The 16,078-nt window shown below is 44.1% G+C and overlaps 1 protein-coding gene and 1 pseudogene across 1 annotated transcript; one reads left to right on the top strand and one right to left on the bottom strand.

Moving 5' to 3' along the window:
* Positions 1-428: 428 nt before the first annotated feature.
* On the bottom strand, positions 429-15,056 carry tada2a (transcriptional adaptor 2A). The gene is given in 16 exon segments (XM_024442876.2): positions 429-1,054; positions 1,382-1,461; positions 1,836-1,879; positions 2,322-2,454; positions 2,645-2,716; positions 3,290-3,400; positions 5,157-5,200; positions 10,056-10,119; positions 10,249-10,321; positions 10,648-10,718; positions 10,721-10,735; positions 11,283-11,440; positions 13,196-13,287; positions 13,427-13,486; positions 13,605-13,711; positions 14,636-15,056. Coding segments are annotated over 16 exon segments (1,335 nt in total). The 5' UTR covers positions 14,661-15,056; the 3' UTR covers positions 429-868.
* Positions 13,776-14,003, top strand: LOC121839009 (annotated as a pseudogene).
* Positions 15,057-16,078: the final 1,022 nt, after the last annotated feature.

Below are 16,078 nucleotides of genomic sequence, written 5' to 3'. Positions count from 1 at the left end.
GACGCCACTGCTCTGATAATGCCATCAGAATAGAGAGAGAGGCCGCTGGGCTGGCTGGATCTAGGTGGTAGTTAGCTCTCCCTTGTCACACCAAAACATTTATTCATTTAACATCGAAGTAAGAGCGCTGATTCGAGGATCAGTTTTACATCTTAAAAGAATAAGGTTATATGGATGGGGGAGGGGGTCTGAAACACTTTATGTATACGACCCCCAGACCCACTCCACTGGCAGAGAATGAATCAAATCAGAGATGGAGCCCATTGTCAAACTGGGAGTCTGGGAGAGGTGTCACTAACAGGACCTGCTTACATAAAGCAACTCAGCACTGATGCTATGATGGAAAGTTGGTTATCATGTAATAGCATTAATAAACAGGTAACTGCTATTACACAATAATAAGTAAAATACTACACCATATACTGTAATACTTTTTACATAAAACATTTTATTACAGGAGAAATAAATACACTGTTATTTTCTTATCTGCTGCTGTGTCACTGACAATAAAGTACTGTACAAATAGGAAGGTATGTCAGTTTGGTTAGAAGTTAGAACATATACAAGGCAAGACTGATGCAAAATGTAGGACCTGAAGTTGATGACAAATTTTGAGATACGATAGAAAAACAAACATTCAAACAAAGGAGGGCCATTGAAACTTAGTTCTCACAGCACGTGACAACATCATTTCACCAAAACAACATGAGTATAAAATGTATCAGTTAGTGTCCAGTCCAGCCATGATCCCTGCTGGAACAGTCCTGACTCTGAATGGGTCCCAAATTACACCCGGCTCTGGTCAAATGTAGTGCACTATATAGGGAAAATGGTCCCATTTAGGGCACACCCTGTCTCTCAGGCTGGCCTAGGCTTTGTTGATGTAGCCCTCCTTGATCAGGAAGTCGTAGATCTTGCGTGTCTTGTTGACGTCAATCTTGATGAGTGCCCGGGCCTGTGCCAGCCGTAGACCACCCTGCCGCCTGCACTCGTTCAGCAGAGCCTGCTTGTACTCCAGGTAGGCACCTGGCACCAGACGCACCACCTGGCACAACTGCAGAGAGACGCCATGTTACATCAACACAATACCAGTCACCATGACCTACTATGACCCCAACCCGCTGTTTATGACTGCGTCCCAAATTCCACTGTATTCCCCAAACTTGTTCCTGGAGAGCTAATGTAATGTTGATTTTTGCACCAACCCCAATCTAGCTGGTGAATCAGGTTAGTCACAACTCGGGTTAGAGTGTACTACTCAAAGTAGTGAACTATGTAGGGAATTCATGTACTTTCCTGGTGGGGCTGAGAGCCTTACATCCATAGAGATCCTAGAATTCACATGTAATAGAATGGATTTTATATCCAATTCTATTTGTACCTCTTTCTCCCTGTCGTTGAGCTTCTCTGTCCCTGGCAGGCCAGTCAGGTTGAGAGGAGGGGCGCATCTCCTGCCTGTTGCTGTGGAACAATTAATCACACACATTTAAACCGACATAAAACCTGACTGTTCTGTTGTTTTAAATGACAACCTGACAGGTTGAGGAATCCAGGTAATCCGTTTTGTTGGAAAATAAAGACAAATATTTACAATAGGCAAATTAGTGTAAATGGATGGAAATGACTGAGTGTACATAGATGTGTCCTACTTGTGCACTGGAGGTTACAGAATGACAACGGAAAGATAACGCTAGAGACAAAAACACATATCCGTCCTGTTTGTCGAGCGTATTTCTGAATGAGCATCTCTGAGAATGCATTAACGTGACTCCACCTGTTGCCATGACAAGAAAAGTTGGAGAGAAGGGAGGGAGTGGGAGATGAAGAGTCCTTACCTGATGTGGTGATGGTGGTGACAACAGGAGTGATACCAGCGTCACTGTGAAGTGAGATAATAGCGTCACTACAAGCAGCACACACACAATTCTCACTCTCTGGGATCCTCGTCCAGAGAGAGAATGAATCATCACACACACTAGCAGTTTTGTTATTTTTCTTCATGAAGAATAATTATCAGAACTTGGAGAATACCCAAGAGCTGGGCTTAAGATAAGTAGAGCTATTCTTGTTTAAAAAAAAAAAACAATCAAGCACTACTTGTTGCCGTTAGAGCCAAGCACACAGTAATAAACTACAGAGTAGGTGGGTGGTATCTCAGTTATAGTCCGGTGCTAGCACCCCTAATTCAACTAGTCAACTTATCAAGCCCTTGATTAGTGGAATCAGGTGGGCTAGTGATTGACTTGAACATGAATGTACAACCACAGGATCCAGAGGAATGGATAGTGAAACACCGCACAAGAGTAAGGAGGAAGGATTACATGGCAGCCTGTTTGCTGAGCCACTGCTGGCAGGCCCGTCCGTCCTGAATGTACTGCAGCACATCAACTAGCATGGTCCTCTTCCTCCGCTCATCCTCCCTCACCTGCTTCACACGCTCATACACCTTGGCACCTGCAGGGGGACACAGAGGAGGGAGGGGGTTACTGGGGCAGTCAGTCAGCCCTGGGTCTTGGCTGACACAAGGGAGTTACTAATGAGGCTCTGGCTATGTCCCAAAATGCACAATTTTCCTACAAATTGTACTACTTTTTAGAGCTGTATGGGCCCTGGTGATGGGGTTAGATGGGTAGACTGGACTCACTGCAGAAAGACTGGATGCCTGCTCTCCTGTACTCCTGTAGCCTGCCGATCTCTCTCCTCAGCTCAAACTCCACTGAAAGACAAGAAGGACGAGGTCAATGAGGCCTGTCCACACTCACCTCACCGGTCTCTACTATAGACAGGCGGACAGACAAACAGGTGGACGAACAGAAACGCAGACAGAGTGAGAAACTCTTTACCCCTCAGATCTGTGCTTCCCAACATCAGAGCTGATCAGACCAGAGTTGTAGCTCAGGCAGGCTCTACAGCTGTTCTCTCTGACACAACAATGGAGTAGCGCCATGCTATTCTGAAGCCCCAGCCCTTTAATCAGAACGAGATGATGTCTCATCCCCAGACACAAACAGAAATGCACAGACACACGCATCTCACTCAAAGGGAGTTCACACATCCAGTCACCCCGTTGGGGTCTGCTGCTGCGTTGGGACAGGAGATCATCTGACTGGCTCATTACCACGCTGATGACCTTAGTGTTACCCACAATATTAAACACAGGGGAACACTGGATGTGTGACTGCTCTCTGTGTAGACCAGAGGGGGAGGGGGTGGAAGAAACAATTATATTGGTGTTAACATCAAAATGTCTACTGTGTGTGCATGTACAATATCATAATGTTAAACTCACATGCATGACTCTCTATGAACTTGTCGTGTTCGATGGGGCCCACCACCCTGGCAAAACGTCTCATAGCATCATACAGATCCTGTACCTCCTTAGGGTAGCGACGCTCCAGAACTGGAAGACAAAAACACAATGGTCATGTGCTATGTAGCTGTTATTGTAGAGCAGGGCTGCCCAACCCTCTTCCTGGAGATCTACCGTCCTGTAGGTTCAGTCTAACCCTCCTCCTGGAGATCTACCATCCTGTAGGTTCAGTCCAACCCTCCTCCTGGAGATCTACCGTCCTGTAGGTTCAGGATAACCCTCTTCCTGGAGATCTACCGTCCTGTAGGTTCAGTCCAACCCTACATACCGGACTCAACCAGTTAAGGTCTTGGTGAGCAGTTCATAACTAGAATGAGTTGGTAAATTGGAGTTGGACTGTAAACTTGGTAGATCTCCAGGAAGAGGGGCTGGCAGCCATGTTGTAGAGAATATGACAGCAGTGATCTGTATTGGAGATCTGTATCACATTCAATATTGTTAGATTAGAGGCTTTTGCGGAACACCAGAGGAGGAAATGTCCAGACATCGCACATGGAGTGACCCCCTTGCATCAATGAGATACCCTGCCATGGCCGATGTAAAAGCTCCCCAGATGGGCAGGTCACCCCATACCACCCTACTCACCTCACCCCCTTCAAGGGCTGCTGCTGCTCTCCTTTCAAATCATTGCTAGTGTTTGTGTCCCAAACGGCAGCATATTACCTATTTATTCAAAGCCACTTCATACTTTGTGCCGTAAGAATCTACCTGTATACTTATGGTATATATTGAGTGGACTCTGGTGGCTTTGCAGACATGGCAATTTATTGGATAGTTTTATATTCTGTTCACAGTGAATGTGGGGTAGTAGTATGACAGCAGCTCAAGGCTGGTGGCCCGCACATCTGTGTCTGTCTTCAAGCTGGCAGCTGAGTTCCTCATTGATTTGGAGGCTGTACAGTGATAGGAATGTGTAGATAGCAGCAAAACACACACAGGTAGAGTCAATGTCCTGCTGAGCAAAGTCAAAGATTTGAAACACTCCATAACAGGAATGGACTGGTGGTCTTGAGGTACTGATGTCTATAAGGGGAGTGAGACTGTTGGTCAAACTGCCTGGAGCAACAGCATGATCAGACCAGGCACGACACTGAGCCACCCAGGCTTGGAAACGGCTTCTATTGCCGTGACACACACACTTTGACAGTCTCCATGACAACCAGGCTGCAGCTCCACGGCAACTCTGGGTTCTCTTTTGTCTTGAAAGACTAGAGATAAGAGGAGAGAGGGGGAGGAGGTGGGCGGTAGTGACTGGAGGCTGGTAAATAATAAATAAATCGTAAGGGTGTCCTCCTCCACCCATAAAACTACAGCCAATTTCCCAGGGCATGACCTGGATATAGCACTGCACTGGGCAGTAAAGGAAAAAGAGGACTGATTGGACACATCTATTCAGGGAGTCTCTTGCCTTCCATTCTTCCATGAATAAAAAGTGGGACATGAACATCGATTATATTACCAAGCTAGATGAAACGCTGCCCATGGAGAGGGGATCAATAAGAGCTCAAAGCTCCAATACAGTTGGTCATTAGACCTGCAGTGTTCATTTCATAGGCATCTATTCATAGTGGAGCAATAATTATGCTGTGGCACTCTGGCACTCGTCGCACTGGTCTCATCGTCCATCGTAAATAAGAGCACTGGCAGTGCCTCCGGGATCACAGGTTACTGTTGATCATTATTGCAACCATGGATACATAATGCATATTCAGTCTGGGTGTTACATTAATGCCTGGTCTGCTGGTGGTTCTGCAACCCAGCTCTAATCTGTTAGGAGAGCACTTACTCTGGAACTTCCTCAGGTTGATCAGTCCATGATCCCGGATTATCCTGGAAGACACACAACATTAATAAGGACACCGTCCATTGGTAAATACCAGCAAACTCTCAGGCTGGTAGAGTGAGTGAAAACAGCAGTGGGTTTAGACTGACATTAATTGAATGAGTGATGGTACCATATAGCTGTTGAACCTGAACCACATAGCTTGAAGTTGTGAGTGTGATATAGAACAGCTTTGCAACAAGTAGCCTTCCTGTGATGTTAAACAGGACCGGACAATGAGGCCTACTGCGTCTGAACTCTGTGGCCTGCAGGTCACTGCCTTGGGCCTTTGCCATTAGACCACTCCCAAGTGGCGCAGCGGACTAACATGCTGACCAGACCGGACACGTCGCGTGCGCCGCAAAATAAATGTAGAAATCCATGTTATTTAATTACTGCACCCACACTGCTCGCGCACGCCAACGAGCGTCTGCAACGCCAAGGGCTAAAATATTTCTGACGCAGATCGCGCTGCAAGTCCTGCCTCTCCCATCTCCTTATTGGTTTATAGAAGCAGGTACACACGTGCCATCTCCTCATTGGTTATTGCTATTCTAACTTCCGTGACGCATATAAGGCCCTGCCCCGCCCTCCTTTCGGAAAAGCTGACCACGACTCCATTTTGTTGATCCCTGCCTACAGACAGAAACTAAAACAAGAAGCTCCAACGCTGAGGTCTGTTCAACGCTGGTCCGATCAATCTGATTCCACACTCCAAGACTGCTTCCATCACGTGGACTGGGATATGTTTCGTATTGCGTCAGACAACAACATTGACGAATACGCTGATTCGGTGTGCAAGTTCATTAGAACGTGCGTTGAAGATGTCGTTCCCATAGCAACGATTAAAACATTCCCAAACCAGAAACCGTGGATTGATGGCAGCATTCGCGTGAAACTGAAAGCGCAAACCACTGCTTTTAATCAGGGCAAGGTGACCGGAAATATGACCGAATACAAACAGTGTAGCTATTCCCTCCACAAGGCAATCAAACAAGCTAAGCGTCAGTATAGAGACAAAGTAGAATCTCAATTCAACGGCTCAGACACAAGAGGTATGTGGCAGGGTCGCCAGTCAATCACGGATTACAAAAAGAAAACCAGCCCCGTCACGGGCCCGGCTGTCTTGCTCCCAGGCAGACTAAATAACTTTTTTGCCCGCTTTGAGGACAATACAGTGCCACTGACACGGCCTGCAACCAAAACATGCGGCCTCTCCTTCACTGCAGCCGAGGTGAGTAAAACATTTAAAGCGTGTTAACCCTCGCAAGGCTGCAGGCCCAGACGGCGTCCCCAGCCGCGCCCTCAGAGCATGCGCAGACCAGCTGGCTGGTGTTAACGGACATATTCAATCAATCCCTATCCCAGTCTGCTGTTCCCACATTCTTCAAGAGGGCCACCATTGTTCCTGTTCCCAAGAAGGCTAAGGTAACTGAGCTAAACGACTACCGCCCCGTAGCACTCACTTCCGTCATCATGAAGTGCTTTGAGAGACTAGTCAAGGACCATATCACCTCCACCCTACCTGACACCCTAGACCCACTCCAATTTGCTTACCGCCCAAATAGGTCCACAGACGATGCAATCTCAACCACACTGCCCTAACCCACCTGGACAAGAGGAATACCTACGTGAGAATGCTGTTCATCGACTACAGCTCGGCATTTAACACCATAGTACCCTCCAAGCTCGACCCCGCCCTGGGTCTCGACCCCACCCTGTGCAACTGGGTACTGGACTTCCTGACGGGCCGCCCCCAGGTGGTGAGGGTAGGCTACAACATCTCCACCCAGCTGATCCTCAACACTGGGGCCCCACAAGGGTGCGTTCTGAGCCCTCTCCTGTACTCCCTGTTCACCCACGACTGCGTGGCCACGCACGCCTCCAACTCAATCATCAAGTTTGCGGACGACACAACAGTGGTAGGCTTGATTACCAACAACGACGAGACGGCCTACAGGGAGGAGGTGAGGGCCCTCGGAGTGTGGTGTCAGGAAAATAACCTCACACTCAACGTCAACAAAACAAAGGAGATGATTGTGGACTTCAGGAAACAGCAGAGGGAACACCCCCCTATCCACATCGATGGAACAGTAGTGGAGAGGGTAGCAAGTTTTAAGTTCCTCAGCATACACATCACAGACAAACTGAATTGGTCCACCCACACAGACAGCATCGTGAAGAAGGCGCAACAGTGCCTCTTCAACCTCAGGAGGCTGAAGAAATTCGGCTTGTCACCAAAAGCACATAAACTTCTACAGATGCACAATCGAGAGCATCCTGGCGGGCTGTATCACCGCCTGGTACGGCAACTGCTCCGCCCACAACCGTAAGGCTCTCCAGAGGGTAGTGAGGTCTGCACAACGCATCACCGGGGGCAAACTACCTGCCCTCCAGGACACCTACACCACCCGATGTTACAGGAAGGCCATAAAGATCATCAAGGACAACAACCACCCGAGCCACTGCCTGTTCATCCCGCTATCATCCAGAAGGCGAGGTCAGTACAGGTGCATCAAAGCTGGGACCGAGAGACTGAAAAACAGCTTCTATCTCAAGGCCATCAGACTGTTAAACAGCCACCACTAACATTGAGTGGCTGCTGCCAACACACTGACTCAACTCCAGCCACTTTAATAATGGGAATTGATGGGAAATGTAAAATATATCACTAGCCACTTTAAACAATGCTACCTAATATAATGTTTACATACCCTACATTATTCATCTCATATGTATACGTATATACTGTACTCTATCATCTACTGCATCTTTATGTAATACATGTATCACTAGCCACTTTAACTATGCCACTTTGTTTACATACTCATCTCATATGTATATACTGTACTCGATACCATCTACTGTATCTTGCCTATGCCGCTCTGTACCATCATTCATTCATATATCTTTATGTACATATTCTTTATCCCCTTAAACTTGTGTGTATAAGACAGTAGTTTTGGAATTGTTAGTTAGATTACTTGTTGGTTATTACTGCATTGTCGGAACTAGAAGCACAAGCATTTCGCTACACTCGCATTAACATCTGCTAACCATGTGTATGTGACAAATAAAATTTGATTTGATTTGATTTATACCCACGTGGGTGATTGAAAGACCAAATGTTTTGCCGGTTGTCGTGGTAATACTGTGAATGTGTAGATGCCAATCACCATATAAGTTCAAAGATGAAAAAGCCTGGAAGGAGGAGAGATGACTAGAAACGAGTCGGTTGGCTGTTTTATGTGTGGATTAATTGTCGGAGTAGAGGACCTTGTGCATTTCAGGTAAAATAACAACTTAATGTTTATATCCCAGGACAAATGAGCTAGCAACAGGGCATCCCGGGTGCTAGCTGTGCCACCAGAGACTCTGGGTTCGCGCCCAGGCTCTGTCGCAGCCGGCTGCGACCAGGTCTGTGGGGCGACGCACAATTGGCCTAGCGTCGTCCGGGTTAAGGAGGGTTTGGCCGGTAGGGATATCCTTGTCTCATCGCGCACTAACGACTCCAGTGGCGGGCCGGGCGCAGTGCACGCTAACCAGGTCGCCAGGTGCACGTTTTTTCCTCTGACTTCCGGGTTGGATGCACGCTGTGTTAAGAAGCAGTGCAGCTTGGTTGGGTTGTGTTTCGGAGGACGCATGGCTTTCGACCTTAGTCTCTCCCGAGCCCATACGGGAGTTGTAGCGATGAGTCAAGATAGTAACTACTAACAATTGGATACCAAAATGTTTATAAAAAAAATAAAAAATTGCTAGCAACAGCAAGCTAGCTTTATAGGACACATTAGCTAGCAAGTGCAAGCTAACTAGCTAAATTGCCATACATGTTTAATTATTTTTGACCTGTCCCCAAATTAATGTCATTGGTTTAGAGTTTGTTTTGATATTTTAACCTGCATGTCGGGATCGCGTTTGGTGTAGGGGGACAAAATAAAATGTATGCACAATAGCGCACGCACGCACGCAGCCGGTTTGGGTTCCGTGTAAGGCACTGCATCTCAGTGCTAGAGGCGTCATTACAGACCCTGGTTCAATTCAACCAGCCGTGATTGAGTCCCATAGGGCGGCGCACAATTGGCCCAGCGTCATCCAGGTTAGGGTTTAGCTGGGGTAGGCTGTCATTGTAAATAAGAATTTGTTATTAACTGACTTGCCTAGTTAAATAAAGGTTAAATAAAATAAAAATGTCACCAGCTAGCTGGCTAGCTGGTAGGCTAGCAGTGTTTGCATCCCAAATAGCACACTATTCCCTACATAGTGCACTACTTTTGACCAGGGCCCACCAAAAGTAGTGCAATATGTAGGGAATAGGATGCCATTTGGATTTGGGACACACAGGCATGCATGGTCCTGGGAGCTCTGGCCAGCTAACATACCATACCTGCCCCACATGCCATTCCACAGAGTTAGGGGAGCAGCAATTCGTTAAGTCCGATTTAATGATGGATGTACTACCACATGAATGGACTGACCACCGTGGCCAAGACCAGTACTGACACACACTGAACGGGGCGGCAGTGGACGGAATGTGACAATCCATGAACATCTCAAATTCATTTAAAAAGGTGGCCAGGTCAAACAATACTCAAATTTGAGTTATGTAATGTTTAAGCCTTTAAGCATTAATAGCAACCGGTGATTCTGAACCAGTGCTTCAGTGATTATCTTAACAGGCTAGTGTAGAGTGTTATGTTACTTGTGTAGGTATCACATTTCTGATTTTGGAAAGCAATTAAAATGTTATTGTGGCAACATTTGCAGAGTATTACAGGCATATGATAAAGGGCAAAGCTTCTAAGAATTTTGAGCTGAATAAGTCCATTACATCTTTATAGTTAAACGCAAAATATTTCAACTTACTTCTTTCTTCTTCCTCTCTCCTTTAACCTTGAATGGTATATGTCAACAACGGCAATCTTCAGCGCTAGAAAGAACCAGACAAATATGTCAGACAAGGCAATGATGATATTAAAACACAGTACATGTACAATAAACATAAGCAGGGTAGGACTTTTCTCTCAATTCAAATACAATGATAGCACTTTCAACTCACCATGTAGTATGTCTGAGTCATCATCCACAAAATCAATGTCTTTCAGATCCCACTCAGCATAGTTGTCAAATTCCTAGACAGGATGACAAATAGCAGGAGAGAATCACAGAGGTACAAGGAGATGAGTCAGAGTACAATAAGACTGCAGTGAGGCGGCCATCAGGAGAACTAATATCTTCATTCATACATGGGTGGCAAGGGTTCTTTCTTGGTGATCTTTAAGTACTTCCTATGATTCCAATCATAATATGCCAAGAGTATGAGAACATACTCATTATGACATGGGGATATGTTCTTGGAACATGCAGAACAGAAAAATGGAATGTCTATGTCCGACTATGTCTCGTGAGATTGGAACTACTAAAGGCATGGACGCTTTAAGACCCTAGTTCCTCTCACCTCCATGAAGTCTGCTCTGGCAGGCATGTATCCAGCCATGTCTCGAGACAACAGGGAGTCAAAGGTGGGCCTGGGGGGTCGTCAGTGGCTGGGAGGAAAACCAAGAGTATTTTTACCTAGTGATCTGAAAAGTCCCTCATGACAAACATGACAGTACAGTAATCAAGTTATTACTGTGTAAGAAAGAAAGCATAAATGAGGAACGATATAGTTGCATATCAGATAAATGAAAAAAATCCATGTATTCCTCCCTGCCTTTATCAGCTGGACATCAAATCAAATGTGTGCTGAAAACAACAGGTGTAGGTAGACCTTACCGTGAAATGCTTACTTACATGGCATTAACCAACAATGCATTTCAAGAAATAGAGTTATGAAAATATTTACTAAATAAACTAAAGTTAAAAAATATAAAGTAACACAAAATAACAATACTGAGGCTATATACAAGGGGTACCAGTACCGAGTCAATGTGCAGGGGTACAGGTTAGTTGAGGTCATACACAAAAGCATATCCTAAATCGTATTTGTTGTATGGCTTCAGAATTCTACTATAACTTGTATGACAAACAAACTCTCCTTATTACTATGAAGGGAGAAGTCCAGAGGAGTAGGTGTGTTGTGTGTATACTGACGTTTGAAGGGAATGGCTGTGTCTGCAGTACGAGCCTCCTCTATCTGTCTGAGGTTGAGCAGGGTGGAGGAGAACAGGGGATTGTTGATGAAGTTCTTCATGTAGTGGGCTTCACACTCCTCCTTGTTTTTGGTGCGCATCTGATACGCCACATCCTGCCTGTGCAGAGTCAAACAGGAAAGTGACAGTTATGTTTTTGTTATCAACTTGAACGTGTTTATATTGATATGGGAAGACAGTACAAGTGAGGGATGCTACAGAACAAATCAGACTGCAAATGGCAACTAGTCTGCAAGTTTGTAATACAGTTGAAGTAGGAAATTTACATACACTTAGGTTGGAGTCATTAAAACTTGTTTTTCAACAACTCCACAAATTCCTTGTTAACAAACTATAGTTTTGGCAAGTCGGTTAGTACATTTACTTTGTGCATGACACAATTCATTTTTCCAACAATTGTTTACAGACAGATTATTTCACTGTATCACAATTCCAGTGGGTCAGAAGTTTACATAAACTAAGTTGACTGTGCCTTTAAACAGCTTGGAAAATTATGTCATTGCTTTAGAAGATTCTGATAGGCTAGTTGACATAATTTGAGTCAATTGGAGGTGTACCTGGGGATGTATTTCAAGGCCTACCTTCAAACTCAGTTTTTGCTTAATATCATGGGAAAATCAAAAGAAATCAAGACCTCAGAAAAAAAAATTGTAGACCACAAATCTGGTTCATCCTTGGGAGCAATTTCCAAACACTTGAAAGTACCACATTCATCTGTATAAACAATAGTACGCAAGTATAAACACCATGGGACCACGCAGCCGTCATACCGCTCAGGAAGGAGACGCGTTCGGTCTCCTAGAGAGGAACGTACTTTAGCGCGTAAAGTGCAAATTAATCCCAGAACAACAGCAAAGGACCGTGTGAAGATGCAGGAGGAAACAGGTACAAAAGTGTCTATATCCACAGTAAAACGAGTCCTATATCGACATCACCTGAAAGGCCGCTCAGCAAGGAAGAAGCCACTGCTCCAAAACCACCATAAAAAAGCCAGACTACGGTTTGCAACTGCACATGGGGACAAAGATTGTACTTTTTAGAGAAATATTCTCTGGTCTGATGAAACAAAAATAGAACTGTTTGGCCATAATGACCATCGTTATGTTTGGAGCAAAAAGGGAATGCTTGCAAGCCAAAGAACACCAGCTCAACCATGAAGCACAGGGGTGGCAGCAACATGTCGTGGGGGTGCTTTGCTGCAGGAGGGACTGATGCACTTCACAAAATAGATGGCATCATGAGACAGGAAAATTATGTGGGTATATTGAAGCAACATCTCAAGACATCGGTCAGGAAGTTGGTGGCAGCTTGGTCGCAAATGAGCCTTCCAAATGGACAATGACCTCAAGCATACTTCCAAAGTTGTGGCAAAATGGCTTAAGGACAACAAAGTCAAGGTATTGGAGTGGCCATCAGAAAGCCCTGACCTCAATCCCATAGTAAATGTGTGGGCAGAACTGAAAAAGTGTGTGCGAGCAAGGAGGCCTACAAACCTGACTCAGTTACACCAGCTCTGTCTGAATGGGCCCAAATTCACCCAACTTATTGTGGGAAGCTTGTGGAAGGCTACCCAAAACGTTTGACCCAAGTTAAACAATGCTACCAAATACTAATTGAGTAGATGTACATTTCTGACCCACTGGGAATGTGATGAAAGAAATAAAATAATTCTCTCTGGTGATCCTAACTGAACTAAGACAGGGAATTTTTACTAGGATTAAGTGTCAGGAATTGTGAAAAACTGAGTTTAAATGTATTTGGCTACCTTAGCCAAACACCTTGTATGCAAACTTCCGAATTCAACTGTATATGACACTTGAGCGAGAGAGTCAGAGAATGTGTGTGTCTACTTACCAGTTCCCAAAGCCACAGTCCATGACTGCTTCCAGAAGGGCCATCTCCTCCTGTGCTGTCCAGCTAGGTTCCAGCACAGGGAAGTCTGATGTCTGTGTGAGGGAGGAGGCATGGTATTGAGCATGATCACAACAGTTTGCCAGAAGCATACTTTTGGTAAATAATGGATAACTGAAGAGTCAATATTATATATGTTAATCAGAATGGACATCACAATTTCCAATGTCTTACCATGATTTCATACTTGTGATTACTCTCATGTTTCTTGAACTCAAACCCTCTGGTAAAACACTGTAACATATTTGGATTAAACAATTCAAGTGTCAGTAGAGATGCAAAGTTATCAAGCTAGGCAAAATGTATAAACAGTTTTATGCGCATGCCCGAGGAAGCAATGTGCGCCCCTCACCTGGAGACAGAGAAGGAAAGGTGAGGGTCCACACTCTGCACATTTTATATAGGGTTCCACCAGGATAGATGAGCAACCTCGACACGGGGGCTTGTCAGAAGGGTCATCTGAAAGACATAAATTGGCATCAATGCGTATGAAGGCGTAACAGCTAGCTAGCTAACCTGAAAAATGTCCTCAGTGTATGCTGCCAGCGTCGGGCCATTGAGGGCACAGGGAAGAAAGAAACCACTGAAACTCTGTTGTGTGCCCTGAGACGAAGTCAGGAATGTTTGCATCATTGAGAAAGGTGAAGAAAGTTGGACAGATCTCATCGAGGCACATAAGGATTGTATGAAGGCGCTTGAATTCAATAAAACTCCATATAATAAGTGTGTCGTTGGTGGCCGGCTGCCCTGAAGTAGACCTGGGATATTCCTCATTTATACTGCAACCTGAATGGAAGATGTGATCGCTGTAATGATGATGTCCCATTGAGAGAAATGCGCTGGCACTTGTTCTGCTAATTAGAATGAAATGCATGTCCTATGAATAATAATTTTAAAAAGGGTTATCTGAAAATAAGTCAGCGTTATGTCGCAAAACTTGCCAGTTTTACTGGTAAGAATACGTAGACTTTAGATACTGTAAATCCTCTTAAAATGTGTTATTGGTCAGATTTAAAGCCAGCATCATAAATTTAGCAGTAGCTAACAACACAGTTAACGTGGCTAGATAATGTAGCTAGCTAGGTACTTCAAGCCGGAAGTTAGGAGACAATTAAGTGATGGATTAGTTAGCTGGTTGAATGGATTAGCTGCATGAAAGAAACTGATACATATAGTTTAGCTAGCTAAATGGCTAACTCTAAGCTAATTGTTAGAAATCTCGCTAGCTGAGCTGCGTTGCCTTCTACCTAGCTAACGTTTAGCTAGCTATGTAGCACGACGAGCTGAGCAATAAGCTAGTTAGATGGATGCCGATATTTCGTGCAAACTATTTAAGCCGTATTTGTACGCTGTTTTTAACTGTGCATTTTAGTCAACACTTACTTCCAAAAGATGCCAAGTGGTCCATAAGATCAACCAAACAGTTGAAGCCTGGATTTGTTGTTTGTTATCAATGTGTATTGCTTCGCGTTCGATTAAGCGTGTCTGAAAACGCAGCGTTGGCGCAACTTTGTTGATTCTACACATGGAACACACCTACACTGTTTTGAGAAAAATGGTACGCAACGTCATCTTGATATGTGTGCAACAAAACTTCAACATTCATCTTCTGCTACCATTTCTGTAAACCCGTCTAAGCATACAATTTGATGCATTTGTTCGATAAATCCGAACGCGCTGCAAGTTGATATAACGTTACTTTTGGTGTACCAATACGCAAACACTGTCGGTATGATCGAGGGAAAATATGGGTAGATCAATGCACAGCATTCGCGCAAATGCTGCACCGTTCATGCTCAAAAATAAATAAAATTGAAGGCTAACTCATGTATCTGCAACCAGAGGGTCATTAGTGTTATGCTGTACCTTTTCTGTCCCCAGGAAATAATACATCTTATTTAGTGTAAAATATAAAGTTAGATGTCCTTTGAAATAAAAATACAAAGATATGGATCTCAAAGGGAATTTTATTCATTTAGACCATTTTGTTTTCAGTGGATGTTGGCGTTTTTGACATGTCCCCAGTTGTAAATTCGTCAACTTAAACGAGAAATATAAGCAATTAAACAATAAAATATTTCAAATATTTATTCATTATTTTGTAGTCCTACGTAAAATATCTGTCATCTATAATTTTTTTTCTCATTATTATTATTATTATTTTTTCTTCCTGTGTGTCCCACTTTCCACCCTGTTAGTTTGCAGTAATACTCCTTTAAAAAACACAATGATATCACATTCAGGAAGTGTCAATTATCAACACCCGATTTTAATCTATATTTTAATGTTTCATGATGTTAGTCAGTATGTCTCACTCTTACATTTCCACCCTGTTAGTCTACATTAGATGAACATGTTATAAAAATATATATTATATATATTGTATTTGTTATTTGACCTTTATTTAACTAGGCAAAATATGTTTGACATAAAAGTTAAAATTCTCTTCAAGTGTTCCCCATTATGCTAGCTGGATCTTGATCACTCACAGTGCTATGGCTAACTTAGCCTCCAAATTTCCATCCTGTTAAGTTGATTGGAGTCCACCTGTGGTAAATTTAATTGATTGGACATTGTCTATATAAGGTCCCACAGTTGGCAGTGCATGTCAGAGAAAAAAACCCAGCCATGTGGTGAAAGGAATTGTCCGTAGAGCTCAGAGATAGGATTGTGTCAAGGTATAGATCTGGGGAATTGTACTAAAAAAATGTCTGCAGCATTGAAAGTCCCCCAGAACACAGAGGCCTCCATCATTTTTAAATGGAAGAAGTTTGGAACCACCAACGCTCTTCCTAGAGCTGGCTGCCTGGCCAAACAGCATTCGGG

Source organism: Oncorhynchus tshawytscha, linkage group LG13, assembly GCF_018296145.1.
Source record: "Oncorhynchus tshawytscha isolate Ot180627B linkage group LG13, Otsh_v2.0, whole genome shotgun sequence".
Classification (NCBI taxonomy): Eukaryota; Metazoa; Chordata; class Actinopteri; order Salmoniformes; family Salmonidae; genus Oncorhynchus; species Oncorhynchus tshawytscha.
Note: the sequence above shows the minus strand (reverse complement) of the source record. Positions and strands in the feature narration are given on the sequence as shown.